Source organism: Bombina bombina, chromosome 2, assembly GCF_027579735.1.
Source record: "Bombina bombina isolate aBomBom1 chromosome 2, aBomBom1.pri, whole genome shotgun sequence".
Lineage (NCBI taxonomy): Eukaryota > Metazoa > Chordata > Amphibia > Anura > Bombinatoridae > Bombina > Bombina bombina.
Genome location: NC_069500.1, coordinates 906,668,357 through 906,696,126, shown reverse-complemented (window position 1 = coordinate 906,696,126; position 27,770 = coordinate 906,668,357). Strand labels below are relative to the sequence as shown.

Here is a 27,770-nt window from a genome sequence, read left to right as displayed (position 1 = left end):
ACCAGGTACAATAGCTATTAAATAGTTAAGAACTATTTAATAGTTACCTAGTTAAAATAATTACAAATTTACCTGTAAAATAAATCCTAACCTAAGATATAATTAAACCTAACACTACCCTATCAATAAAATAATTAAATAAACTACCTACAATTACCTACAATTAACCTAACACTACACTATCAATAAATTAATTAAACACAATTGCTACAAATAAATACAATTAAATAAACTATCTAAAGTACAAAAAATAAAAAAGAACTAAGTTACAGAAAATAAAAAAATATTTACAAACATAAGAAAAATATTACAACAATTTTAAACTAATTACACCTACTCTAAGCCCCCTAATAAAATAACAAAGACCCCCAAAATAAAAAATTCCCTACCCTATTCTAAAATACAAAAATTACAAGCTCTTTTACCTTACCATGCCCCAAGAATTTCAGCTCTTTTGCCTGTAAAAAAAAACATAAAATACCCCCCCCCCAACATTACAACCCACCACCCACATACCCCTAATCTAACCCAAACCCCCTTAAATAAACCTAACACTAATCCCCTGAAGATCTTCCTACCTTGTCTTCACCATCCAGGTATCACCGATCCGTCCTGGCTCCAAGATCTTCATCCAACCCAAGCGGGGGTTGGCGATCCATAATCCGGTGCTCCAAAGTCTTCCTCCTATCCGGCAAGAAGAGGACATCCGGACCGGCAAACATCTTCTCCAAGCGGCATCTTCTATGTTCTTCCATCCGATGACGACCGGCTCCATCTTGAAGACCTCCAGCGCGGATCCATCCTCTTCTTCCGACGACTAGACGACGAATGACGGTTCCTTTAAGGGACGTCATCCAAGATGGCGTCCCTCGAATTCCGATTGGCTGATAGGATTCTATCAGCCAATCGGAATTAAGGTAGGAATATTCTGATTGGCTGATGGAATCAGCCAATCAGAATCAAGTTCAATCCGATTGGCTGATCCAATCAGCCAATCAGATTGAGCTCGCATTCTATTGGCTGATCGGAACAGCCAATAGAATGCGAGCTCAATCTGATTGGCTGATTGGATCAGCCAATCGGATTGAACTTGATTCTGATTGGCTGATTCCATCAGCCAATCAGAAAATTCCTACCTTAATTCCGATTGGCTGATAGAATCCTATCAGCCAATCGGAATTCGAGGGACGCCATCTTGGATGACGTCCCTTAAAGGAACCGTCATTCGTCGTCTAGTCGTCGGAAGAAGAGGATGGATCCGCGCTGGAGGTCTTCAAGATGGAGCCGGTCGTCATCGGATGGAAGAACATAGAAGATGCCGCTTGGAGAAGATGTTTGCCGGTCCGGATGTCCTCTTCTTGCCGGATAGGAGGAAGACTTTGGAGCACCGGATTATGGATCGCCAACCCCCGCTTGGGTTGGATGAAGATCTTGGAGCCAGGACGGATCGGTGATACCTGGATGGTGAAGACAAGGTAGGAAGATCTTCAGGGGATTAGTGTTAGGTTTATTTAAGGGGGTTTGGGTTAGATTAGGGGTATGTGGGTGGTGGGTTGTAATGTTGGGGGGGGGGGGGTATTGTATGTTTTTTTTTACAGGCAAAAGAGCTGAAATTCTTGGGGCATGCCCCGCAAAGGGCCCTGTTCAGGGCTGGTAAGGTAAAAGAGCTTGTAATTTTTGTATTTTAGAATAGGGTAGGGAATTTTTTATTTTGGGGGTCTTTGTTATTTTATTAGGGGGCTTAGAGTAGGTGTAATTAGTTTAAAATTGTTGTAATATTTTTCTTATGTTTGTAAAAAATTTTTTATTTTCTGTAACTTAGTTCTTTTTAATTTTTTGTACTTTAGATAGTTTATTTAATTGTATTTATTTGTAGCAATTGTGTTTAATTAATTTATTGATAGTGTAGTGTTAGGTTAATTGTAGGTAATTGTAGGTAGTTTATTTAATTATTTTATTGATAGGGTAGTGTTAGGTTTAATTATATCTTAGGTTAGGATTTATTTTACAGGTAAATTTGTAATTATTTTAACTAGGTAACTATTAAATAGTTCTTAACTATTTAATAGCTATTGTACCTGGTTAAAATAATTACAAAGTTGCCTGTAAAATAAATATTAATCCTAAAATAGCTATAATATAAATGTAATTTATATTGTAGCTATATTAGGATTTATTTTACAGGTAAGTATTTAGCTTTAAATAGGAATCATTTATTTAATAAGAGTTAATTTATTTCGTTAGATAAAAATTATATTTAACTTAGGGGGGTGTTAGTGTTAGGGTTAGACTTAGCTTTAGGGGTTAATACATTTATTAGAATAGCGGTGAGCTCCGGTCGGCAGATTAGGGGTTAATAATTGAAGGTAGGTGTCGGCGATGTTAGGGAGGGCAGATTAGGGGTTAATACTATTTATGATAGGGTTAGTGAGGCGGATTAGGGGTTAATACATTTATTATAGTAGCGCTCAGGTCCGCTCGGCAGATTAGGGGTTAATAAGTGTAGGTAGGTGTCGGCGACGTTGAGGGGGGCAGATTAGGGGTTAATAAATATAACATAGGGGTCGGCGATGTTAGGGGCAGCAGATTAGGGGTACATAGGGATAACGTAGGTGGCGGCGATTTGCGGTCGGAAGATTAGGGGTTAATTATTTTAAGTAGCTTGCGGCGACGTTGTGGGGGGCAAGTTAGGGGTTAATAAATATAATATAGGGGTCGGCGGGGTTAGGGGCAGCAGATTAGGGGTACATAAGTATAACGTAGGTGGCGGTCGGCAGATTAGGGGTTAAAAATTTTAATCGAGTGGCGGCGATGTGGGGGGACCTCGGTTTAGGGGTACATAGGTAGTTTATGGGTGTTAGTGTACTTTAGGGTACAGTAGTTAAGAGCTTTATAAACCGGCGTTAGCCAGAAAGCTCTTAACTCCTGCTTTTTTCAGGCGGCTGGAATCTTGTCGTTAGAGCTCTAACGCTCACTGCAGAAACGACTCTAAATACCAGCGTTAGAAAGATCCCATTGAAAAGATAGGCTACGCAAATGGCGTAGGGGGATCTGCGGTATGGAAAAGTCGCGGCTGAAAAGTGAGCGTTAGACCCTTTAATCACTGACTCCAAATACCAGCGGGCGGCCAAAACCAGCGTTAGGAGCCTCTAACGCTGGTTTTGACGGCTACCGCCGAACTCTAAATCTAGGCCTGAGTGCTTATATGTATACAGTTTTAGCTAGGGTGTAGCACTTCATAGTACAATAATATACTATTAAATGGATATTAAACACTTTGAGATGGTAATATAAAATGATATATCATATAAATAAAAAAACTCTACAATATACTTTCATTATTTATTTTGCCCTCTTTTCCTGTAATTCCATTCTGAAATTGTGAGCTTTTCAGTTCCTGTTAGAAATGAAATGGCAGAACACTGTTATATTCCACACAGTCATTGGCTGCGCACTCTAGTGACCTATTTATAGCTGTCCCTAATTGGCCACAGCAGAGAAGGTAACCTAAGTTACAACATGGCAGCTCCCATTGTTTTATAGACACTAAGGCCTAGTTTCCATTGAAGTGGTAAAGTTTGGAAACTGGTGGTAACATAAAAATTCTCCATAAACTTTAATGGAGATAAATGCTTTTACCACCAGTTTCCAAACATTACCACCTCAATGGAAACTAGGCCTAAAACTTTACACTTTTTTTGTCAATATTTAAACAACTAATGAAACTCTAAAAAATACATCTACATGTTATTCTCAAACTAATATTTTCTTTAAATGCATCATTCCATCTAGCATTTATTTAGTGTTTAATGTCCCTTTAAATTTACTAAAAGATGAACTACTATTATAGTATAGTGAACTACTACTAGTATACTGGTATGATTGCAACTTGTAGAAAGTATAATAGTATGGCATCTGTTAGTATGTATACTACCAGTTGCAATCCTACCAGTATACTTACTACCAGCTGCAATCCTACCAGTATACTTACTACCAACTGCAATCCTACCAGTATACCTACTACCAGTTGCAATCCTACCAGTATACTTAATACCAGTTGCAATCCTACCAGTATACTTATTACCAGCTGCAATCCTACCAGTATACATACTAACAGATGACATACTATTATACTTTCTACAAGTTGCAATCCTACCAGTATACATACTAACAGATGACATGCTATTATACTTTCTACAAGTTGCAATCATACCAGTATACTTTCTACAAGTTGCAATCCTACCAGTATACTTACTACCAGCTGCAATCCTACCAGTATACTTATTACCAGCTGCAATCCTACCAGTATACCTATTAACAGCTGCAATCCTACCAGTATACTTACTACCAGCTGTAATCCCACCAGTATACTTACTACCAGCTGCAATCCTACCAGTATACTTATTACCAGCTGCAATCCTACCAGTATACTTATTACCAGATACAATCCTACCAGTATACTTACTACCAGTTACAATCCTTCCAGTATACTTACTACCAACTGCAATCTTACCAGTATACTTACTACCTGTTGCAATCCTACCAGTATAATTACTACCAGCTGCAATCCTACCAGTATACTTATTACTAGCTGCAATCCTACCAGTATACTTATTACCAGATACAATCCTACCAGTATACTTACTACTAGTTGCAATCCTTCCAGTATACTTACTACCAACAGCAATCCTACCAGTATACTTACTACCAGTTGCAATCCTTCCAGTATACTTACTACCAACTGCAATCTTACCAGTATACTTACTACCAGTTGCAATCCTACCAGTATACTTACTACCAGTTGCAATCCTAAAAGTATAATTACTACCAGATGCAATTCTACCAGTATACTTATTACCAGCTACAATCCTACCAGTATATTTACTAACAGCTGCAATCCTATCAGTATACTTACTACCAGCTGCAATCCTACCAGTATACTTATTACCAGCTGCAATCCTACCAGTATACTTATTACCAGCTGCAATCCTACCAGTATACTTATTACCAGCTGCAATCATACCAGTATACTTACTACCAGCTGCAGTCTTACCAGTATACTTATTACCAGTTGCAATCATACCAGTATACTTACTACCAGCTGCAGTCCTACCAGTATACTTATTACCAGTTGCAATTATACCAGTATACTTACTACAGGTTGCAATACTTTTGATATGATATGATAGCTACAAACAGTTGCAATACTATTTTACTTACTATCAGTTACAGTACTATTATGATTGTTATTAATATTATATGTACCATACTACCAGTTGAAATACTGCTATACTAACAGACAGGAGACGTTATATGTTATTGAAAGTAATTGTTTCTGATTTGTGCAGGACCGATGCTATCTTTGCCTCATGGGTGCTTTACAGCTAGATCTTGGAGGGGCCCCGGCTGGTCCTGCGGGCACCGGAAAAACAGAGACAACTAAAGACCTTGCAAAAGCCCTTGCCATCCAGTGTGTGGTCTTCAACTGTTCTGATGGGTTAGATTACAAGGTATGCAAGAGCATTGGACAATTGAAATGCTTCTTTATTAATTTATATTGTACCTTCTATGTAGCTTTATCTACGATATAGGATTGTGGTCTGTATTCTGTTGGAGACTATAGGGCATATATATATATATATATATATATATATATATATATATACACACACACACACATACATATACCTATATATATTAATATATATATATATATATATATATATATATACACACACACACACACACACATATACATATATATACATTACCCTGCAACATGCTCAGCCCTAGGTGCTCAATTATACTCACAGGAAGCAGTGCTGTCCCCAGAGTCACAGGCAGTTAACCCCAGACAAGTCTGGGTGCAAGGCCCAAAGGGAAAATTACAAAACAAATTAATACAACACAGAGAGAAAGTCCAGCACTCACTTACAAGCTCTCAGCTAAGATTAAAAGAAAAAATGGAAGGGTTAGTTACCGCATCTGGCTAAATGGGACAAGCCCAGGTACAACGTCAAGGTCCCTTCCAAAACCTTGGTCCCTAAACCAGCCAAACAATGCATGCTCTCAATCAAACAAACTGGGAACAAGTGAAGGGAGCTCTTGTTTCAAGTTTGTTTGATTGAGAGTGCAGTCCCCTTCTGTGTTTTGTATATGTCTAGGGTGATTACATAAGCCTCTGCACCCTTCATTTGTTCAACGCCGCCCCCTGCAGACTCGCGGCCAATGGGCCGCCAGCAGGGAGGTGTCAATCAACCCGATCGTACTCGATCGGGTTGATTTCCGGCGATGTCTGTCCGCCTGCTCAAAGCAGGCAGACAGGTTATGGAGCAGCGGTCTTTGTGACCGCTGCCTCATAACTGCTGTTTCTGGCGAGCCTGCAGGCTCGCCAGAAACACGGGGCATCAAGCTCCATTTTGCATAGCTAGGCCCCCATATGTGTTTTTTGTGTTTATATGTGTAAATATGTATATGCACACATTTTGTTAATAAATTCAATATGTTGATTTTTTTAATAGAAATACTTGAAATATGTATGCTCTTCATTTAGAAGAAAGAACATTTTCTTTACCTCAGAAATATTCTGGGTTCCATTCCAGACCACAGCAATAAAGCGAATATTGCAGTAAAGCGAGTCACACACATTTTTTGGTTCCCAATGCATATAAAAGTTACGTTTATACGTTTACCATATACTGAAGTCTGTTAAGTGTGCAAATCACACACACACATATATATAAATATATATATATAAAAATAATTGACCAGTCACACCATTAGAATAAATATCAATATGGGAACAAAACTGGTGTTTAAAAAAATATCTTACACCACTTCCGGTGCACGAAAAATACAATAAACAATTTCTATTAGTATTAAAGAAAAACAAGGTATTTTTATCCAGCACTCTCCCATTAGGTATGAAATACAAAAATACAGCAACAAAGGTGGTAAATTGCAACAAGATTGCACATTTATTTCCCCCCAAGAATAAGTATAAACAGGGGGTTACAAAATATCCAAACTGTGTCTCTTGGTATTGGTAACATAAAAAAGAGAAGCCTAGGAAGTGAAGTCTCTTGTAAAAAAACAGTGAATTAAAGCTTAAATTCAGCATAGAAAAAGTTCCTCCCTCCACAATTAGACATCCATTAATTAGATTCCAAAAGTAAACATAAAAGTACTGCTTCATAGATATGAAACAAACTTGGCTCAAAGAGAACAGACGCCCTGTAGTGAAACACCTGTTAGTGCAATCTCCGGCTATGCAGTGAATTTCCTTTCAAGCTCACAGCTTGATGGCAGCCCATGCCTGCTGTGATCCATACTCACAACTATTGCCAGCAAGATAGTTAGCGGCTAGGTAGAATACTCCTATGCAGCGTTCTGAATATAACAACAATAGATGTTCAGTCATACCTGCTCCTCCGGTTTCCCTACATAAGTTACCGACCTTTTGTGGGCTGATTGCTCGATCCTGCAATCCCCTCCCTGTCAGCATCAATTTGTGCAGTCCCGAGAGGGTATTAGACTCTGTCTGCACGTATTCAAATCCAAAACCTCAAAACTGTTACATCCACTGTGTCAGGTGTAAAGTAGGGCTCTGACAATACTCCCAGTTACACCACTTTCTACATAATACCCACCTTAAACAAGACCTAACTAGATCCCTAACACCATATGAACAATTGTGTGTCACCCGCCCTACCTAAAGGCACCCTCTCCTTCTCTAAGCGCATACTCGACTCTGCTACCTCCCCCTCACTCCCTACACACGCCATAACACAAGGAACTCAACAACACAATGGAAGATCAAGAATGGAAAAAAATCTATAGAAACACACATACTGTAGATTCTCCACCTCAGCATGTATCCTCGAGTTAAACTTTACTATACTCCTCCGCTGGTATCTAACTCCAGTAAGGCTCAACAAAATCTATCCATCTGCCTCCCCACTATGTTGGAGAGGCTGTAATCAAAAGGTACTATGTTACATATGTGGTGGCAATGCCCCAGAATAGCCCCTTTCTGGGGAAAAAAATCGAACAAACATTTAAGACACTACTTGGTACAGACTTCTCCTTGACACCAGAAATAGCCCTCCGAACAAAATCCCCCTTTGCAGATATAAAATTTGCAATACCTTATTACAAATAGGACTAAATAGTGCCACATTACTAATAGCACTAAACTGTAAGTTAACACAACTCGCTACCTGGACAATATGGATACAAAAAATGAACAAAATTCTACCATTAGAATAATACGTTTATTATAGAACAAACAAGCTATCATTGTATGCAGAAATACAATTTTACTGGGAATCCCTACCAGACACCACTAACTCCTAGCCCCATGATACATAACCTCACTCCTCCCCCCCTTTTTGGTTACACGCTGATATATACCCTGTCTATCCTATAACTAGTAAATAATCCCCCTGGTACTAATATAAAATTCTGCAACCCTGCCATACCCCCTTTTATGCCTATTTTTGGTACATAAGCCTGTCCTTAATTATTTAATTAACTGTTTACTTGTTTATTAGTTTGTATGTTAAAAAAAATGTTTACGTTGTTAAACTGTTAATGCCACTTAAGGCTCCTCTTGTCAAGAACAATAGAAGCACAATAGAAAACCCTTCAAGTCCTCGCTTCTACAGAGACGGACTACTTCCAACTCTATAACTTCCAAAAATGGACTTATGCTTTTATATTGTTCTACTTCCTGATCCATGGTAACCAATGGACTAGCACCTTCTGCTCAGAGAATGTTTAAAAGATGTAGAACATATGCACAAAACAATGTGTAACTTAACTAGCAATGTTCTTAAATATCTATGTTTTATGCTTGAAATTATTTTGAAATTATTTTTTTTCAATATAAATATATATAGACATATATATATATATATATATATATATATATATATATATATATAAAAGTAGGGCTCTGACTCCTCAATGAGATTTACCGTCTCCATATTCATTGGCTTACTGGTAGCAAGGGGACCAGCTGATCCTCCCTTGCTTTCCTTCTACGTGCGTTTCAACCTCAAACTATAGGGCTTCTGGCTTCTGTATTTTTTAATTCTCCCTTCTTTAGGTGTCCATTTATAATACAGAGCTCCAACTCTTTCTGCCAGGTGAAATATTACTCATATATATTTTCAATAGGTTGCCAATACCACACAATTACCTTACCAAATGGTGAATTAAATACATAAAGTTACAATTTGACTTTATAACAATAGGCAGATCCTTATTATTTTTACAGAATAAAATTTTCCAAAGTATTACTATTATTGACTTACAACAGGTTTCCTTTTTATCTTTCTATTAAAGGGACAGTCATTTTTCCCATAATCCTAGTGTTAGTTTCTTAAAGGGATCATTTATTATGCTATTTCTATTTTGCAAACATATTATCCAGCCCTTCATATGCAATCTATACTCTTCATTACTAAAGGGACAATTCCTTCTTAATGTTAAAGGACAATTTATATTATATTGCTATCATTTTACTGCATACAATTAGCTTTCTTTATTCATTTAAAAAAAAAAAAGGTGGATAATTAAGCTCCTTGTTTATGCCTCTAGGGTTTGGGGATTTCAAATTCACTTTGCAATAATCTCTGGTCCAAATTGCCTCCCCTTGGAGGTCAACTAATTCTAATCCCCTAAATTTAAGTAGAGTTTCATCACTGTCATGTGATTCCTCAAAATGCATTGCTATACTACTGCTTTTTAGGCATTTGTTTTTAATGTCCCTTTTATGTTCTTTTACTCTTTCCTTTAATTCTCTATGACCTAGATTTGGAGTTTGGCGTTAGCCGTGAAAACCAGCGTTAGAGGCTCCTAACGCTGGTTTTAGGCTACCGCCGGTATTTGGAGTCACTCAAAATAGGGTCTAACGCTCACTTTTCATCCGCGACTTTTCCATACCGCAGATCCCCTTACGTCAATTGCGTATCCTATCTTTTCAATGGGATCTTTCTAACTCCGGTATTTAGAGTCGTTTCTGAAGTGAGCGTTAGACATCTAACGACAAAACTCCAGCCGCAGGAAAAAAGTCAGTAGTTAAGAGCTTTCTGGGCTAACGCCGGTTTATAAAGCTCTTAACTACTGTACTCTAAAGTACACTAACACCCATAAACTACCTATGTACCCCTAAACCGAGGTCCCCCCACATCGCCGACACTCGAATAATTTTTTTAACCCCTATCTGCCGACCACCACCTACGTTATCCTTATGTACCCCTAATCTGCTGCCCCTAACACCGCCGACCCCTGTATTATATTTATTAACCCCTAACCTGCCCCCCACAACGTCGCCTCCACCTACCTACACTTATTAACCCCTAATCTGCCGACCGCAAAGCGCCGCCACCTACGTTATCCTTATGTACCCCTAATCTGCTGCCCCTAACACTGCCGACCCCTATATTATATTTATTAACCCCTAATCTGCCCCCCTCAACGTCGCCTCCACCTGCCTACACTTATTAACCCCTAATCTGCCGACCGGACCTGAGCGCTACTATAATAAAGTTATTAACCCCTAATCCGCCTCACTAACCCTATAATAAATAGTATTAACCCCTAATCTGCCCTCCCTAACATCGCCGACACCTAACTTCAATTATTAACCTCTAATCTGCCGACCGGAGCTCACCGCTATTCTAATAAATGTATTAACCCCTAAAGCTAAGTCTAACCCTAACACTAACACCCCCCTAAGTTAAATATAATTTAAATCTAACGAAATTAATTAACTCTTATTAAATAAATTATTCCTATTTAAAGCTAAATACTTACCTGTAAAATAAATCCTAATATAGCTACAATATAAATTATAATTATATTATAGCTATTTTAGGATTTATATTTATTTTACAGGTAACTTTGTATTTATTTTAACCAGGTACAATAGCTATTAAATAGTTAAGAACTATTTAATAGCTAAAATAGTTAAAATAATTACAAATTTACCTGTAAAAGAAATCCTAACCTAAGTTACAATTAAACCTAACACTAGACTATCAATAAATTAATTAAATAAACTACCTACAATTATCTACAATTAACCTAACACTACACTATCAATAAATGAATTAAATACAATTGCTACAAATAAATACAATTAAATAAACTAGCTAAAGTACAAAAAATAAAAAAGAACTAAGTTACAAAAAATAAAAAAATATTTACAAACATAAGAAAAATATTACAACAATTTTAAACTAATTACACCTACTCTAAGCCCCCTAATAAAATAACAAAGCCCCCCAAAATAAAAAAATGCCCTACCCTATTCTAAATTACTAAAGTTCAAAGCTCTTTTACCTTACCAGCCCTGAACAGGGCCCTTTGCGGGGCATGCCCCAAGAAATACAGCTCTTTTGCCTGTAAAAAAAAACATACAATACCCAAGCCCCCCAACATTACAACCCACCACCCACATACCCCTAATCTAACCCAAACCCCCCTTAAATAAACCTAACACTAAGCCCCTGAAGATCATCCTACCTTGTCTTCACCTCACCGGGTATCACACCGATCCGTCCAGAAGAGCTCCTCCGATGTCCTGATCCAAGCCCAAGCGGGGGGCTGAAGAGGTCCATGCTCCGGCTGAAGTCTTCATCCAAGCGGGGCAGAAGAGGTCTTCCATCCGATTGAAGTCTTCATCCAAGCGGCATCCATCCGGAGCGAAGCGGCAGCATCCTGAAGACCTCCACCGCGGAACATCCATCCTGGCCGACGACTGAACGACGAATGACGGTTCCTTTAAATGACGTCATCCAAGATGGCGTCCCTCGAATTCCGATTGGCTGATAGGAATCAAGTTCAATCCGATTGGCTGATCCGATCAGCCAATCAGATTGAGCTCGCATTCTATTGGCTGTTCCGATCAGCCAATAGAATGCAAGCTCAATCTGATTGGCTGATTGGATCAGCCAATCGGATTGAACTTGATTCTGATTGGCTGATTCCATCAGCCAATCAGAATATTCCTACCTTAATTCCGATTGGCTGATAGAATCCTATCAGCCAATCGGAATTCGAGGGACGCCATCTTGGATGACGTCATTTAAAGGAACCGTCATTCGTCGTTCAGTCGTCGGCCAGGATGGATGTTCCGCGGTGGAGGTCTTCAGGATGCTGCCGCTTCGCTCCGGATGGATGCCGCTTGGATGAAGACTTCAATCGGATGGAAGACCTCTTCTGCCCCACTTGGATGAAGACTTCAGCCGGATCATGGACCTCTTCAGCCCCCCGCTTGGGCTTGGATCAGGACATTGGAGGAGCTCTTCTGGACGGATCGGTGTGATACCCGGTGAGGTGAAGACAAGGTAGGATGATCTTCAGGGGCTTAGTGTTAGGTTTATTTAAGGGGGGTTTGGGTTAGATTAGGGGTATGTGGGTGGTGGGTTGTAATGTTGGGGGGCTTGGGTATTGTATGTTTTTTTTTACAGGCAAAAGAGCTGTATTTCTTGGGGCATGCCCCGCAAAGGGCCCTGTTCAGGGCTGGTAAGGTAAAAGAGCTTTGAACTTTAGTAATTTAGAATAGGGTAGGGCATTTTTTTTATTTTGGGGGGCTTTGTTATTTTATTAGGGGGCTTAGAGTAGGTGTAATTAGTTTAAAATTGTTGTAATATTTTTCTTATGTTTGTAAATATTTTTTTATTTTTTGTAACTTAGTTCTTTTTTATTTTTTGTACTTTAGCTAGTTTATTTAATTGTATTTATTTGTAGCAATTGTATTTAATTAATTTATTGATAGTGTAGTGTTAGGTTAATTGTAGGTAATTGTAGGTAGTTTATTTAATTAATTTATTGATAGTCTAGTGTTAGGTTTAATTGTAACTTAGGTTAGGATTTCTTTTACAGGTAAATTTGTAATTATTTTAACTATTTTAGCTATTAAATAGTTGTTAACTATTTAATAGCTATTGTACCTGGTTAAAATAAATACAAAGTTACCTGTAAAATAAATATAAATCCTAAAATAGCTATAATATAATTATAATTTATATTGTAGCTATATTAGGATTTATTTTACAGGTAAGTATTTAGCTTTAAATAGGAATAATTTATTTAATAAGAGTTAATTAATTTCATTAGATTTAAATTATATTTAACTTAGGGGGGTGTTAGTGTTAGGGTTAGACTTAGCTTTAGGGGTTAATACATTTATTAGAATAGCGGTGAGCTCCAGTCGGCAGATTAGGGGTTAATGTTTGAAGTTAGGTGTCGGCGATGTTAGGGAGGGCAGATTAGGGGTTAATACTATTTATGATAGGGTTAGTGAGACGGATTAGGGGTTAATAACTTTATTATAGTAGCGCTCAGGTCCGGTCGGCAGATTAGGGGTTAATAAGTGTAGGCAGGTGGAGGCGACGTTGTGGGGGGCAGATTAGGGGTTAATAAATATAATATAGGGGTCGGCGATGTTAGGGCAGCAGATTAGGGGTACATAAGGATAATGTAAGTAGCGGCGGTTTACGGAGCGGCAGATTAGGGGTTAATAATAATATGCAGGGGTCAGCGATAGCGGGGGCGGCAGATTAGGGGTTAATAAGTGTAAGGTTAGGGGTGTTTAGACTCGGGGTACATGTTAGAGTGTTAAGTGCAGACGTAGGAAGGGTTACCGCATAGCAAACAATGGGGCTGCGTTAGGAGCTGAACGCGGCTTTTTTGCAGGTGTTTGTTTTTTTTTCAGCTCAAACAGCCCCATTGTTTCCTATAGGGGAATCGTGCACGAGCACGTTTTTGAGGCTGGCCGCGTCCGTAAGCAACTTTGGTATCGAGAGTTGAAGCTGCGTTAAAAATGCTCTACGCTCCTTTTTTGGAGCCTAACGCAGCCTTTATGTGGTCTCTCAATACCAGAGTTATTTTTATGGTGCGGCCAGAAAAAAGCCGGCGTTAGTTTTTCGGGTCGTTACCGACAAAACTCCAAATCTAGCCGTATGCGTTTTACCTATGTTATATTTGGGGCAATCACATATTAGCATGTGCACTACTCCTTCACTCCTGCATGTTATGTGTCCCTGGATATAATGTATTTTCCTATACATATCAAAAAGTTAACTGTCCCTAATCATATTTTCACATACGTAGCAGTGCTCCCAATGCCTACCTAGGTATCTCTTCAACAAAAGAATATCAAGGGAACAAAGCAAATTTAATATTTGAAGTAAATTGAAAACTTTTTAAAAATGTTATGTTCTGTCTGAATCACAAAAGATTTTTTTTTTTTTGGTTTTCATATCCCTTTAAATGTTTATAAAATGCAGAATCTTCTGAACATTTCTCTTTTGCAGATGATGGGTCGTTTCTTCAGTGGTTTAGCTCAGTCTGGAGCCTGGTGTTGCTTTGATGAATTCAATCGTATTGACATTGAAGTTCTTTCTGTAATTGCCCAGCAACTAATCACCATAAGAAATGCCAAAGCCTCAAAGGTAATGTTTAATTCTCTTTGTTCTAATTCTAAAACGTTCTAGCTGGAAAGCAAAACAGAATAACGACAACATTTTTAATTACAGTAAGTTTTAGATGGTTATAGCCATAAAACATACAATGCCAGGACAACTAAGCAACATGGGTAATGGTAGGGAGAAGAAAGAGTCTATTAATGGATAGGAGTGAAGAGGTTAAATGAAAAGAGAATAAGAGAAAGAAGAAGGGGGATCACTAAAGCTGGAGAGGAGAACACAAGGGAATGAACAGACTAAAAAAACACAGAACTAAGGGAGTATAGAGGAGGTTACTAAGGGTAGAAAGAACTGAGAATTAAAAGGACTGTTTAGTAATTAATGCCTAAATTCCTTAAATCCCCACATACCTTATGATTGCCATACACTCACTGCAGCTTGCTGTAGCTATCCATAGCTTTTTCCCTGGCTAACTAAAACTGAACAAGAAGCTAATTATTTCACCTGTTCCCTTGATGGGATATCATGAAAATCTGGCTTGTAAGTGTGCTCTGAAGACTGGATTTGAGAAACACTGTTTTAGCCTATATTTGGCATCTATTTATCTATCTATCTATCTATCTATCATCTATCTATCTATCTATCTATCTATCTATCATCTATCTATCTATCTATCTATCTATCTGTCTGTCTTTCTGACTGTCTGTCTCTATCTACTTGTATAACACACAAAAAGTAGATTGTAGGTCTTTTTGACCAAGTCTAAAATAGGAAAACTAAAGATTTTCTTACATTTAAGAATTCATTTAGGTAACCTGCATCTAATAGACTATATTTATACATCTTTTTATACCTCTGTAAAATATGGATGTAAAACAATGGAGTAAAAAGCTGATCATGAAATGGTTGTTAATATGACAACAATGGGGGGTAGTTATCAAGCCGTCAACCTCAAATACGCTGGAATTCCGCAGCGTATTTGTGGCGAGGCTGATTCGCCTTAGTTATCAAAGGCTCGAGACCGGCAAAAGTAGAATTTTGTGACGTAAGCTTCGATCCGCCGGACTCAGTCCGACACAGATCGATTCTTACGTCACTCCAGATGTTCCGCACACAAGTGCGGCACATTCTCACTACTTTCTCTTGTTAAGTGTATCCAGTCCACGGATCATCCATTACTTATGGGATATTAACTCCTCCCCAACAGGAAGTGCAAGAGGATTCACCCAGCAGAGCTGCTATATAGCTCCTCCCCTAACTGCCATTACCAGTCATTCTCTTGCACCCAACGAATAGATAGGATGTGTGAGAGGACTGTGGTGATTATACTTAGTTTCATACCTTCAATCAAAAGTTTGTTATTTTATAATAGCACCGGAGTGTGTTATTCCTTCTCTGGTAGAATTTGAAGAAGAATCTACCTGAGTTTTTCAATGATTTTAGCCGGAGTAGTTAAGATCATATTGCTGTTTCTCGGCCATCTGAGAAGAGGTAAACTTCAGATCAGGGGACAGCGGGCAGATTAATCTGCAAAGAGGTATGTAGCAGCTTATTATTTTCTGACAATGGAATTGATGAGAAAATTCTGCCATACCGATATAATGTAAACTCAGCCTTAAATGCAGTAGCAGCAACTGGTATCAGGCTGTCATGTATGTATATTTTACACTTCAGTATTCTGGGGAATGGCACTTCACTGGAATTATACTGTATGCATAAAACTTTAGCCTAATTTGCAGGGACTAGCAACAGGTTTTTTAATAACACTCAATTTATTAATGTTAAACGTTTTTTGCTGGCATGTAAAATCGTTTAATTTTCTGAGGTACTGGGTGAAAAAATGTTTTGGGCACTATTTTTTTCCACTTGGCAGTCGTTTTATTTAATTTATGACAGTTTACTGATCTCTCTCACTGTTAGCTATCAGGGTTAGTTATCCTTTGCTAATGGGAGCAATCCTTTGCTAAAATTGTGTTTTTTACAAAGATTTGATGCTATAACTTTTCAGTTTATTAATTTTCAACTGTCATAACTTTTTTCTGTGCTTCTTATAGGCACAGTACGTTTTCATATTATAGTAAATTACTTGAAAAGTATTTCCAAGTTGCTAGTTTATTTGCTAGTGTGTTAAACATGTCTGATTCAGAGGAAGATATCTGTGCTATATGTGCTAAAGCCAAAGTGGAGCCCAATAGAAATTTATGTACTAACTGTATTGATGCTACTTTAAATAAAAGTCAATCTGTACAAATTGAACATATTTCACCAAACAACGAGGGGAGAGTTATGCCGACTAACTCGCCTCACGTGTCAGTACCTGCATCTCCCGCTCGGGAGGTGCGTGATATTGTAGCGCCGAGTACATCTGGGCGGCCATTACAAATCACATTACAGGATATGGCTACTGTTATGACTGAAGTTTTGGCTAAATTACCAGAACTAAGAGGTAAGCGTGATCACTCTGGGGTGAGAACAGAGTGCGCTGATAATATTAGGGCCATGTCAGACACTGCGTCACAATTTGCAGAACATGAGGACGGAGAGCTTCATTCTGCGGGTGACGGTTCTGATCCAAACAAACTGGATTCAGATATTTCAAATTTTAAATTTAAGCTGGAAAACCTCCGTGTATTACTAGGGGAGGTGTTAGCGGCTCTGAATGATTGTAACACAGTTGCAATACCAGAGAAAATGTGTAGGTTGGATAAATATTTTGCGGTACCGGCGAGTACTGACGTTTTTCCTATACCTAAGAGACTTACTGAAATTGTTACTAAGGAGTGGGATAGACCCGGTGTGCCGTTCTCACCCCCTCCGATATTTAGAAAGATGTTTCCAATAGACGCCACCACACGGGACTTATGGCAAACGGTCCCTAAGGTGGAGGGAGCAGTTTCTACTTTAGCTAAGCGTACCACTATCCCGGTGGAGGATAGCTGTGCCTTTTCAGATCCAATGGATAAAAAGTTAGAGGGTTACCTTAAGAAAATGTTTGTTCAACAAGGTTTTATATTGCAACCTCTTGCATGCATTGCGCCTGTCACGGCTGCAGCAGCATTTTGGTTTGAGTCTCTGGAAGAGACACTTGAATCAGCTCCATTAGATGAGATTACACACAAGCTTAAAGCCCTTAAGTTAGCTAACTCATTTATTTCAGATGCCGTAGTACATTTAACTAAACTTACGGCTAAGAATTCCGGATTCGCCATTCAGGCACGCAGAGCACTGTGGCTAAAATCCTGGTCAGCTGACGTTATTTCTAAATCTAAATTGCTTAATATACCTTTCAAAGGGCAGACCTTATTCGGGCCCGGGTTGAAAGAAATTATCGCTGACATTACAGGAGGTAAAGGCCATGCCCTGCCTCAAGACAGAGCCAAACCTAAGGCTAGACAGTCTAATTTTCGTTCCTTTCGTAATTTCAAAGCAGGAGCAGCATCAACTTCCTCTGCACCAAAACAGGAAGGAGCTGTTGCTCGCTACAGACAAGGCTGGAGACCTAACCAGTCCTGGAACAAGGGCAAGCAGGCCAGGAAACCTGCTGCTGCCCCTAAGACAGCATGAATCGAGGGCCCCCGATCCGGGAACGGATCTAGTGGGGGCAGACTTTCTCTCTTCACCCAGGCTTGGGCAAGAGATGTCCAGGATCCTTGGGCGTTAGAGATCATATCTCAGGGATACCTTCTAGACTTCAAATTCTCTCCCCCAAGAGGGAGATTTCATCTGTCAAGGTTGTCAACAAACCAAATAAAGAAAGAGGTGTTTCTACGCTGCGTACAAGATCTTTTATTAATGGGAGTGATCCATCCGGTTCCGCGGTCGGAACAAGGACAAGGGTTTTACTCAAATCTGTTTGTGGTTCCCAAAAAAGAGGGAACTTTCAGGCCAATCTTGGATTTAAAGATCCTAAACAAATTCCTAAGAGTTCCATCGTTCAAAATGGAAACTATTCGGACAATTTTACCCATGATCCAAAAGGGTCAGTACATGACCACAGTGGATTTAAAGGATGCTTACCTTCACATACCGATTCACAAAGATCTTTACCGGTATCTAAGGTTTGCCTTTCTAGACAGGCATTACCAGTTTGTAGCTCTTCCATTCGGATTGGCTACGGCTCCGAGAATCTTCACAAAGGTTCTGGGTGCTCTTCTGGCGGTACTAAGACCGCGAGGAATTGTGGTAGCTCCTTACCTAGACGACATTCTGATACAAGCTTCAAGCTTTCAAACTGCCAAGTCTCATACAGAGTTAGTACTGGCATTTCTAAGGTCGCATGGATGGAAGGTGAACGAAAAGAAGAGTTCTCTCTTTCCACTCACAAGAGTTCCCTTCTTGGGGACTCTTATAGATTCTGTAGAAATGAAGATTTACCTGACAGAAGACAGGTTAACAAAGCTTCAAAATGCATGCCGTGTCCTTCATTCCATTCAACACCCGTCAGTAGCTCAATGCATGGAGGTGATCGGCTTAATGGTAGCAGCAATGGACATAGTACCCTTTGCACGCCTACATCTCAGACCGCTGCAATTGTGCATGCTAAGTCAGTGGAATGGGGATTACTCAGACTTGTCCCCTACTCTGAATCTGGATCAAGAGACCAGAAATTCTCTTCTATGGTGGCTTTCTCGGCCACATCTGTCCAGGGGAATGCCATTCAGCAGGCCGGACTGGACAATTGTAACAACAGACGCCAGCCTACTAGGTTGGGGCGCTGTCTGGAATTCTCTGAAGGCTCAGGGACAATGGAATCAGGAGGAGAGTCTCCTACCAATAAACATTCTGGAATTGAGAGCAGTTCTCAATGCCCTTCTGGCTTGGCCCCAGTTAACAACTCGGGGGTTCATCAGGTTTCAGTCGGACAACATCACGACTGTAGCTTACATCAACCATCAGGGAGGGACAAGAAGCTCCCTAGCAATGATGGAAGTATCAAAGATAATTCGCTGGGCAGAGTCTCACTCTTGCCACCTGTCAGCAATCCACATCCCGGGAGTGGAGAACTGGGAGGCGGATTTCTTAAGTCGTCAGACTTTTCATCCGGGGGAGTGGGAACTTCATCCGGAGGTCTTTGCCCAAATACTTCGACGTTGGGGCAAACCAGAGATAGATCTCATGGCGTCTCGACAGAACGCCAAGCTTCCTCGTTACGGGTCCAGATCCAGGGATCCGGGAGCGGTTCTGATAGATGCTTTGACAGCACCTTGGACCTTCGGGATGGCTTATGTGTTTCCACCCTTCCCGATGCTTCCTCGATTGATTGCCAGAATCAAACAGGAGAGAGCATCAGTGATTCTAATAGCGCCTGCATGGCCACGCAGGACTTGGTATGCAGATCTAGTGGACATGTCATCCTGTCCACCTTGGTCGCTACCTCTGAAACAGGACCTTCTGATCCAGGGTCCCTTCAAACATCAAAATCTAATTTCTCTGAAGCTGACTGCTTGGAAATTGAACGCTTGATTTTATCAAACGTGGTTTTTCTGAGTCAGTTATTGATACCTTAATACAGGCTAGGAAGCCTGTTACCAGAAAGATTTACCATAAGATATGGCGCAAATACTTATATTGGTGCGAATCCAAGAGTTACTCATGGAGTAAGGTTAGGATTCCGAGGATATTGTCTTTTCTACAAGAAGGTTTAGAAAAGGGTTTATCCGCTAGTTCCTTAAAGGGACAGATTTCAGCTCTGTCCATTCTTTTACACAAACGTCTGTCAGAAGTTCCGGACGTTCAAGCTTTTTGTCAGGCTTTAGCTAGGATCAAGCCTGTGTTTAAAACTGTTGCTCCACCATGGAGTTTGAACTTAGTTCTTAATGTTTTACAGGGGGTTCCGTTTGAACCCCTTCATTCCATTGATATCAAGTTGTTATCTTGGAAAGTTCTGTTTTTAATGGCGATTTCCTCGGCTCGAAGAGTCTCTGAGTTATCTGCCTTACATTGTGATTCTCCTTATCTGATTTTTCATTCAGACAAGGTAGTTCTGCGTACTAAACCTGGGTTCCTACCTAAGGTGGTCACTAACAGGAATATCAATCAAGAGATTGTGGTTCCATCTTTGTGTCCTAATCCTTCTTCGAAAAAGGAACGTCTGCTACACAATCTAGATGTAGTCCGTGTCCTGAAATTTTATCTACAGGCAACTAAGGATTTTCGACAAACGTCTTCCCTGTTTGTCGTTTATTCTGGTCAGAGGAGAGGTCAAAAAGCTTCGGCTACCTCTCTCTCCTTTTGGCTTCGTAGCATAATACGGTTAGCCTATGAGACTGCTGGACAGCAGCCTCCTGAAAGAATTACAGCACACTCTACTAGAGCTGTGGCTTCCACTTGGGCCTTTAAGAATGAGGCTTCTGTTGAACAGACTTGCAAGGCTGCAACTTGGTCTTCTCTTCATACTTTTTCCAAATTTTCCAAATTTGACACTTTTGCTTCTTCGGAGGCTGTTTTTGGGAGAAAGGTTCTTCAGGCAGTGGTTCCTTCCGTATAAAGAGCCTGCCTGTCCCTCCCGTCATCCGTGTACTTTAGCTTTGGTATTGGTATCCCATAAGTAATGGATGATCCGTGGACTGGATACACTTAACAAGAGAAAACATAATTTATGCTTACCTGATAAATTTATTTCTCTTGTAGTGTATCCAGTCCACGGCCCGCCCTGTCACTTTAAGGCAGGTAATTTTTCCATTAAACTACAGTCACCACTGCACCCTATGGTTTTCCTTTCTCTGCATGTTTTCGGTCGAATGAAAAAATATACATACATGACAGCCTGATACCAGTTGCTGCTACTGCATTTAAGGCTGAGTTTACATTATATCGGTATGGCAGAATTTTCTCATCAATTCCATTGTCAGAAAATAATAAGCTGCTACATACCTCTTTGCAGATTAATCTGCCCGCTGTCCCCTGATCTGAAGTTTACCTCTTCTCAGATGGCCGAGAAACAGCAATATGATCTTAACTACTCCGGCTAAAATCATAGAAAAACTCAGGTAGATTCTTCTTCAAATTCTACCAGAGAAGGAATAACACACTCCGGTGCTATTATAAAATAACAAACTTTTGATTGAAGGTATGAAACTAAGTATAATCACCACAGTCCTCTCACACATCCTATCTATTCGTTGGGTGCAAGAGAATGACTGGAAATGGCAGTTAGGGGAGGAGCTATATAGCAGCTCTGCTGGGTGAATCCTCTTGCACTTCCTGTTGGGGAGGAGTTAATATCCCATAAGTAATGGATGATCCGTGGACTGGATACACTACAAGAGAAATAAATTTATCAGGTAAGCATAAATTATGTTTTTGCTAGCTATCAAAAAACTAGCAGGTACGCTCTGCACTTTTACGGCCCAGCGTACCTTGTTTTCAATCCGCCACCCCTGGAGGCGGCGGATCCCATAGGAATCAATGGGAGTCTGACCATAGTACAAGTTCGCTGCTGACAGACATCCCATTGATTTCTATGGGAGCTGTCTACACCTAACACCCTAACATGTACCCCGAGTCTAAACACCACTAATCTGACCCCCCCTACACCGCCGCAACTAAATAAAGTTATTACCCCCTAAACCGCCGCTCCCGGAGCCCACCGCAAGCTACTCTATACATATTAACCCCTAAACCGCCGCTCCCGGAGCCCACCGCAACTATAATAAATGTATTAACCCCTAAACCGCCGCTCCCTGAACCCGCCGCAACCTATATTAAATGTATTAACCCCTAATCTGCCCCCCCTACACCGTCGTCACCTATAATAAATTTATTAACCCCTATCCTGCCCCCACTACGCCGCCGCCACTGTAATAAAATTATTAACCCCTAAACCTAAGTCTAACCCTAACCCTAACGCCCCCTAATTTAAATATTAATTAAATACATCTAAATAAATTAACTCTTATTAACTAAATGAATCCTATTTAAAACTAAATACTTACCTTTAAAATAAACCCTAATATAGCTACAATATAAATAATAATTATATTCTAGCTATCTTAGGATTTCTTTTTATTTTACAGGTACCTTTCAATTTATTTTAACCATGTACAATAGCTATTAAATAGTTATTAACTATTTAATAGCTTACCTAGCTAAAATAAAGAGAAATGTACCTGTGAAATAAATCCTAACCTAAGTTACAATTACACCTAACACTACACTATACTTTAATAAATTATTCCTATTTAAAAATAAATACTTACCTGTAAAATAAACCCTAAGATAGCTACAATGTAATTAATACTTATATTATAGCTATCTTAGGATTTATATTTAGTTTACAGGTAACTTTGTATTTATTTTAGCTAGTTAGAATAGTTATTAAATAGTTATTAACTATTTAATAACTACCTAGCTAAAAGAAATACAAAATTACCTGTAAAATAAATCCTAACTTAAGTTACAATTAAACCTAATACTACACTATCATTAAATTAATTAAATAAACTACCTACAAATAACTACAATGAAATACAATTACATAAACTAACTAAAGTACAAAAAATAAAAAAAGCTAAGTTACAAAAAATAAAAAATTAAGTTACAAACATGTTAAAAATATTACAACAATTTTAAGCTACTTACACCTAATCTAAGCCCCCTAATAAAATAACAAACCCCCCCAAAATAAAAAAAATCCCTACCCTATTCTAAATTACATAAATTTCAAAGCTCTTTTACCTTACCAGCCCTTAAAAGGGCCATTTGTGGGGGCATGCCCCAAAAAGTTCAGCTCTTTTGCCTGTAAAAGAAAAATACAACCCCCCCCAACATTAAAACCCACCACCCACATACCCCTAATCTAACCCAAACCCCCCTTACAAAAACCTAACACTAATCCCCTGAAGATCATCCTACCTTGAGTCGTCTTCACTCAGCCGAGCCACCGATGGAACTGAAGAGGACATCCGGATTCTATCAGCCAATCGGAATTAAGGTAGGAAAAATCTGATTGGCTGATGGAATCAGCCAATCAGATTGAGCTCGCATTCTATTGGCTGTTCCGATCAGCCAATAGAATGCAAGCTCAATCTGATTGGCTGATTGGATCAGCCAATCGGATTGAACTTGAATCTGATTGGCTGATTCCATCAGCCAATCAGATTTTCCTACCTTAATTCCAATTGGCTGATAGAATCCTATCAGCCAATCGGAATTGAGGGGACGCCATCTTGGATGACGTCCCTTAAAGGAGCCGTCATTCGTCGTAGTCCGTCGGTGAAGAAGGTGGTTCCGCGTCGGCGGAAGGAAGATTCAAGACCCGGCTTGGAAGATGACTTCGCCCGGATAGAAGACCTCTTCAGCGCCTCTTTGAAGATGACATCGGCCGGATCGAAGACTTCTTCAGCGCCGCCTGGATGATGACTTCATCGGATGGAAGATTTCTTCAGCGCCGCTTGGAGGATTAACTTCTTCCGCTCCGGATGTCCTCTTCAGTTCCATCGGTGGCTCGGCTGAGTGAAGACGACTCAAGGTAGGATGATCTTCAGGGGATTAGTGTTAGGTTTTTGTAAGGGGGGTTTGGGTTAGATTAGGGGTATGTGGGTGGTGGGTTTTAATGTTGGGGGGGGGGTTGTATTTTTCTTTTACAGGCAAAAGAGCTGAACTTTTTGGGGCATGCCCCCACAAATGGCCCTTTTAAGGGCTGGTAAGGTAAAAGAGCTTTGAAATTTATGTAATTTAAAATAGGGTAGGGATTTTTTTTATTTTGGGGGGCTTTGTTATTTTATTAGGGGGCTTAGATTAGGTGTAAGTAGCTTAAAATTGTTGTAATATTTTTAACATGTTTGTAACTTAATTTTTTATTTTTTGTAACTTAGCTTTTTTTATTTTTTGTACTTTAGTTAGTTTATGTAATTGTATTTCATTGTAGTTATTTGTAGGTAGTTTATTTAGTTAATTTAATGATAGTGTAGTATTAGGTTTAATTGTAACTTAGGTTAGGATTTATTTTACAGGTAATTTTGTATTTCTTTTAGCTAGGTAGTTATTAAATAGTTAATAACTATTTAATAACTATTCTAACTAGCTAAAATAAATACAAAGTTACCTGTAAAATAAATATAAATCCTAAGATAGCTACAATATAATTATTATTTATATTGTAGCTATATTAGGGTTTATTTTACAGGTAAGTATTTAGTTTTAAATAGGAATAATTTATTAAAGTATAGTGTAGTGTTAGGTGTAATTGTAACTTAGGTTAGTTTTTATTTTACAGGTTAATTTCAGTTTATTTTAGCTAGGTAAGCTATTAAATAGTTAATAACTATTTAATAGTTATTGTACATGGTTAAAATAAATTGAAAGGTACCTGTAAAATAAAAAGAAATCCTAGGATAGCTAGAATATAATTATTATTTATATTGTAGCTATATTAGGGTTTATTTTATAAGTAAGTATTTAGTTTTAAATAGGATTCATTTAGTTAATAAGAGTTAATTTATTTAGATGTATTTAATTAATATTTAAGTTAGGGGGGCATTATGGTTAGGGTTAGACTTAGGTTTAGGGGTTAATCATTTTATTACAGTGGCAGCGGCGTAGTGGGGGGCAGGATAGGGGTTAATAAATTTATTATAGGTTGCGGCGGGTTCATGGAGCGGCGGTTTAGGGGTTAAACTATTTATTTAGTTGCGGAGAGGTGCGGGATCAGCAGGATAGGGGTTAATAATTTTATAATAGAGGGCGACGGTATAGGGGGGGCAGGATAGGGGTTACTAGGTATAATGTAGGTGGCAGCGGTGTCCGGGAGCGGCGGTTTAGGGGTTAATACATTTATAAGACTTGCGGCGGGGTCTAGGAGCGGCGGTTTAGGGGTTAATACATTTATAAGACTTGCGGCGGGGTCTAGGAGCGGCGGTTTAGGGGTTAATACATTTATAAGACTTGCGGCGGGGTCTAGGAGCGGCGGTTTAGGGGTTAGTAACTTTATTTAGTTGCGGGGGCCTCCGGGGGCGCCGGTATAGGGGGTAGAACAGTGTAGTTTAGTGTGAGTGCTTAGTGACAGGCTAGCAATAAAGCTGGGAAAAAGCCGAAGGGCAGCGAGATCGGATGAGTGATAACTGTCACAGTCCGCTGCTCATCGCCCCGCGGCTTTTTGACAGCTTTATTTGATAACTTAGGCGAACGTATTCAAGGTCTGCGGCGGCGAAGGTAGGCGAGCTTAGGCGGACGTATTGGGCCGGCGAAGCCAGAAAAGTAGACGGCTTGATAACTACCCCCCAATGTCTAAAGCTTTAATAGGAAAAGAAAGGTTAACGTTAATATAGATAGATGGATAGATAGATAATATATAGATAGATGATAGATAGATAGGATAGATGATAGATAGATACATAGATGATAGATAGATAGAAGATAAATAGATAGATAGATTATAGATGATAGATAGATAGATGATAGATAGATAAATAGATAGTTAGATGATTGATAGATAGATAGATAGATGGATATATAGATAGATGATATATATATATATATATATATAGATAGATGATAGATAGATAGATAGATAGATAGATAGATAGATAGGATAGATGATGGATAGATAGATGATAGATAGATAGATAGTTAGATGATATATAGATAGATAGATGATAGATAGATAGATTGTAGATAGATAGATTTATAGATAGATAGATAAATAAATGATAGATTGTAGATAGATAGATATATAGATATATAGATTTATAGATAGATAGATGATAGATAGATAAAATATAGATTTATAGATAGATTTATAAATAGATGATTGATAGATAGATGATAGATAGATAGATAGATAGATATATAGATAGAGATAGACAGATAGATAGATAAATAGATAGATAGATGGTAGATAGATATATTGATAGATAGATACATAGATAGAAGATAGATAGATAGATAGATAGATAGATAGATGGTAGATAGATTTATAGATAGATAGAAGATCGATACATAGATAGATGGTAGATATTTAGATTTATAGATAGATAGATGATAGAGAGATAGATAGATGATAAAAAGAAATAATATTATTTACAATATTTTTCAACAAACACATTCATGATATGGTTTACCAAAAAGTTTTAGAACCATAAAACTAATCTGAACTAATCCCACAACTAAACCTTCATTAACTGTGTCTAAAATCCAGTGTTATTAAGATGAGAACAGTATTTTGTCAATTACAAAGTAATTTGAGAACCAAATTGTCAGAATAGAAAATATAATTGTCTGTGGTATAGTTATGAATCAGTGATGGGAAGTTTTTTTATGAGAATCTTATTCAGGGTCACTTTGGATTATACCATAACAAATTTATCTGTCATTTTCTAGAAGCAAAATGACAAACTGTCATGTCCGTGACTTTAATGTTTAGCTATATTAAATGATAAGATCTGGACATAAATAATAACAGCTGTTTAACTTGATGTGCTTGTGGCAGTAAAAGATAGAAATCATTTACTTAAACATTGCAGTTTTATATCATTTTTTTTCCTTTTATCTGTAAAAGTGTGACTATTTCAAGGGGTCAATTTAACATGGTACGGACAGTTATGATCCGCTATAGCGAATCATGTCCGCCGCACATCGATAAATGCTGACAGCATACGCTGTCTGCATTTATCATTGCACCAGCAGTTCTTGTGAACTGCTGGTGCAATACCGCCCCAATCGGCCGCTAGCAGGGGTGGTCAATCAACCCGATCAACTGCTGCTTCTTAACTTCCGCTAATAGCAGAACTGAAGCGGAGTGCGTCGGAAGCAGCATCCGCTGCTTCATAAATCGACCCCCATTACATACATTCTCACGTAATGCTTTATCGTGCATAGATATCAAGATATATCCTATATATTTATAACCATTATACACTAAATGCTAGATTACCAGTGGAGTGTAAAAATATTAGCGCTGTTGTGCATTAGCATCACTTAAATTGAAATGAAATCCAAAATTTTTCTTTCATGATTCAAATAGAGCCTGCAATTTTAAACAACTTTCGAATGTACTTATATTATCACATTTTATTCCTTCTTTGTTCATCTTTTATTGAAAAGCAGGGATGCAAGCGCAGGACCATGCACATGTCTGGAGCACTATATGGCAGCAGTTGTGCAAGAATCATATCTATTTGTAAGAGCATTAGATGACAGCACCATTTCCTGCCATGTAGTGCTCCAGATAGGTACCTCTTCAACAAAGAACACCATGGGAACAAAGCAAATTTGTAAATTGGTAACTTGTTTAAATTGTATTTTTGGGATTCATATCCCTTTAATGCACCCTGCACTATCGATAGAGCTTCACCTGCAATTTATCCCTAAATGTATTTGCAATGTATGTTTAGC

The 27,770-nt window shown here is 38.7% G+C and overlaps 1 protein-coding gene across 1 annotated transcript in view; it reads left to right on the top strand.

Moving 5' to 3' along the window:
- Positions 1-27,770, top strand: part of DNAH6 (dynein axonemal heavy chain 6) — a 482,313-nt gene that overhangs the window by 106,495 nt on the left and 348,048 nt on the right. Inside the window, exons 28-29 of the mRNA XM_053703293.1 lie at positions 5,349-5,510; positions 14,328-14,465. Coding sequence (XP_053559268.1) covers positions 5,349-5,510; positions 14,328-14,465 — 300 coding nt within the window. The remainder of the gene's footprint in view (positions 1-5,348; positions 5,511-14,327; positions 14,466-27,770) is intronic.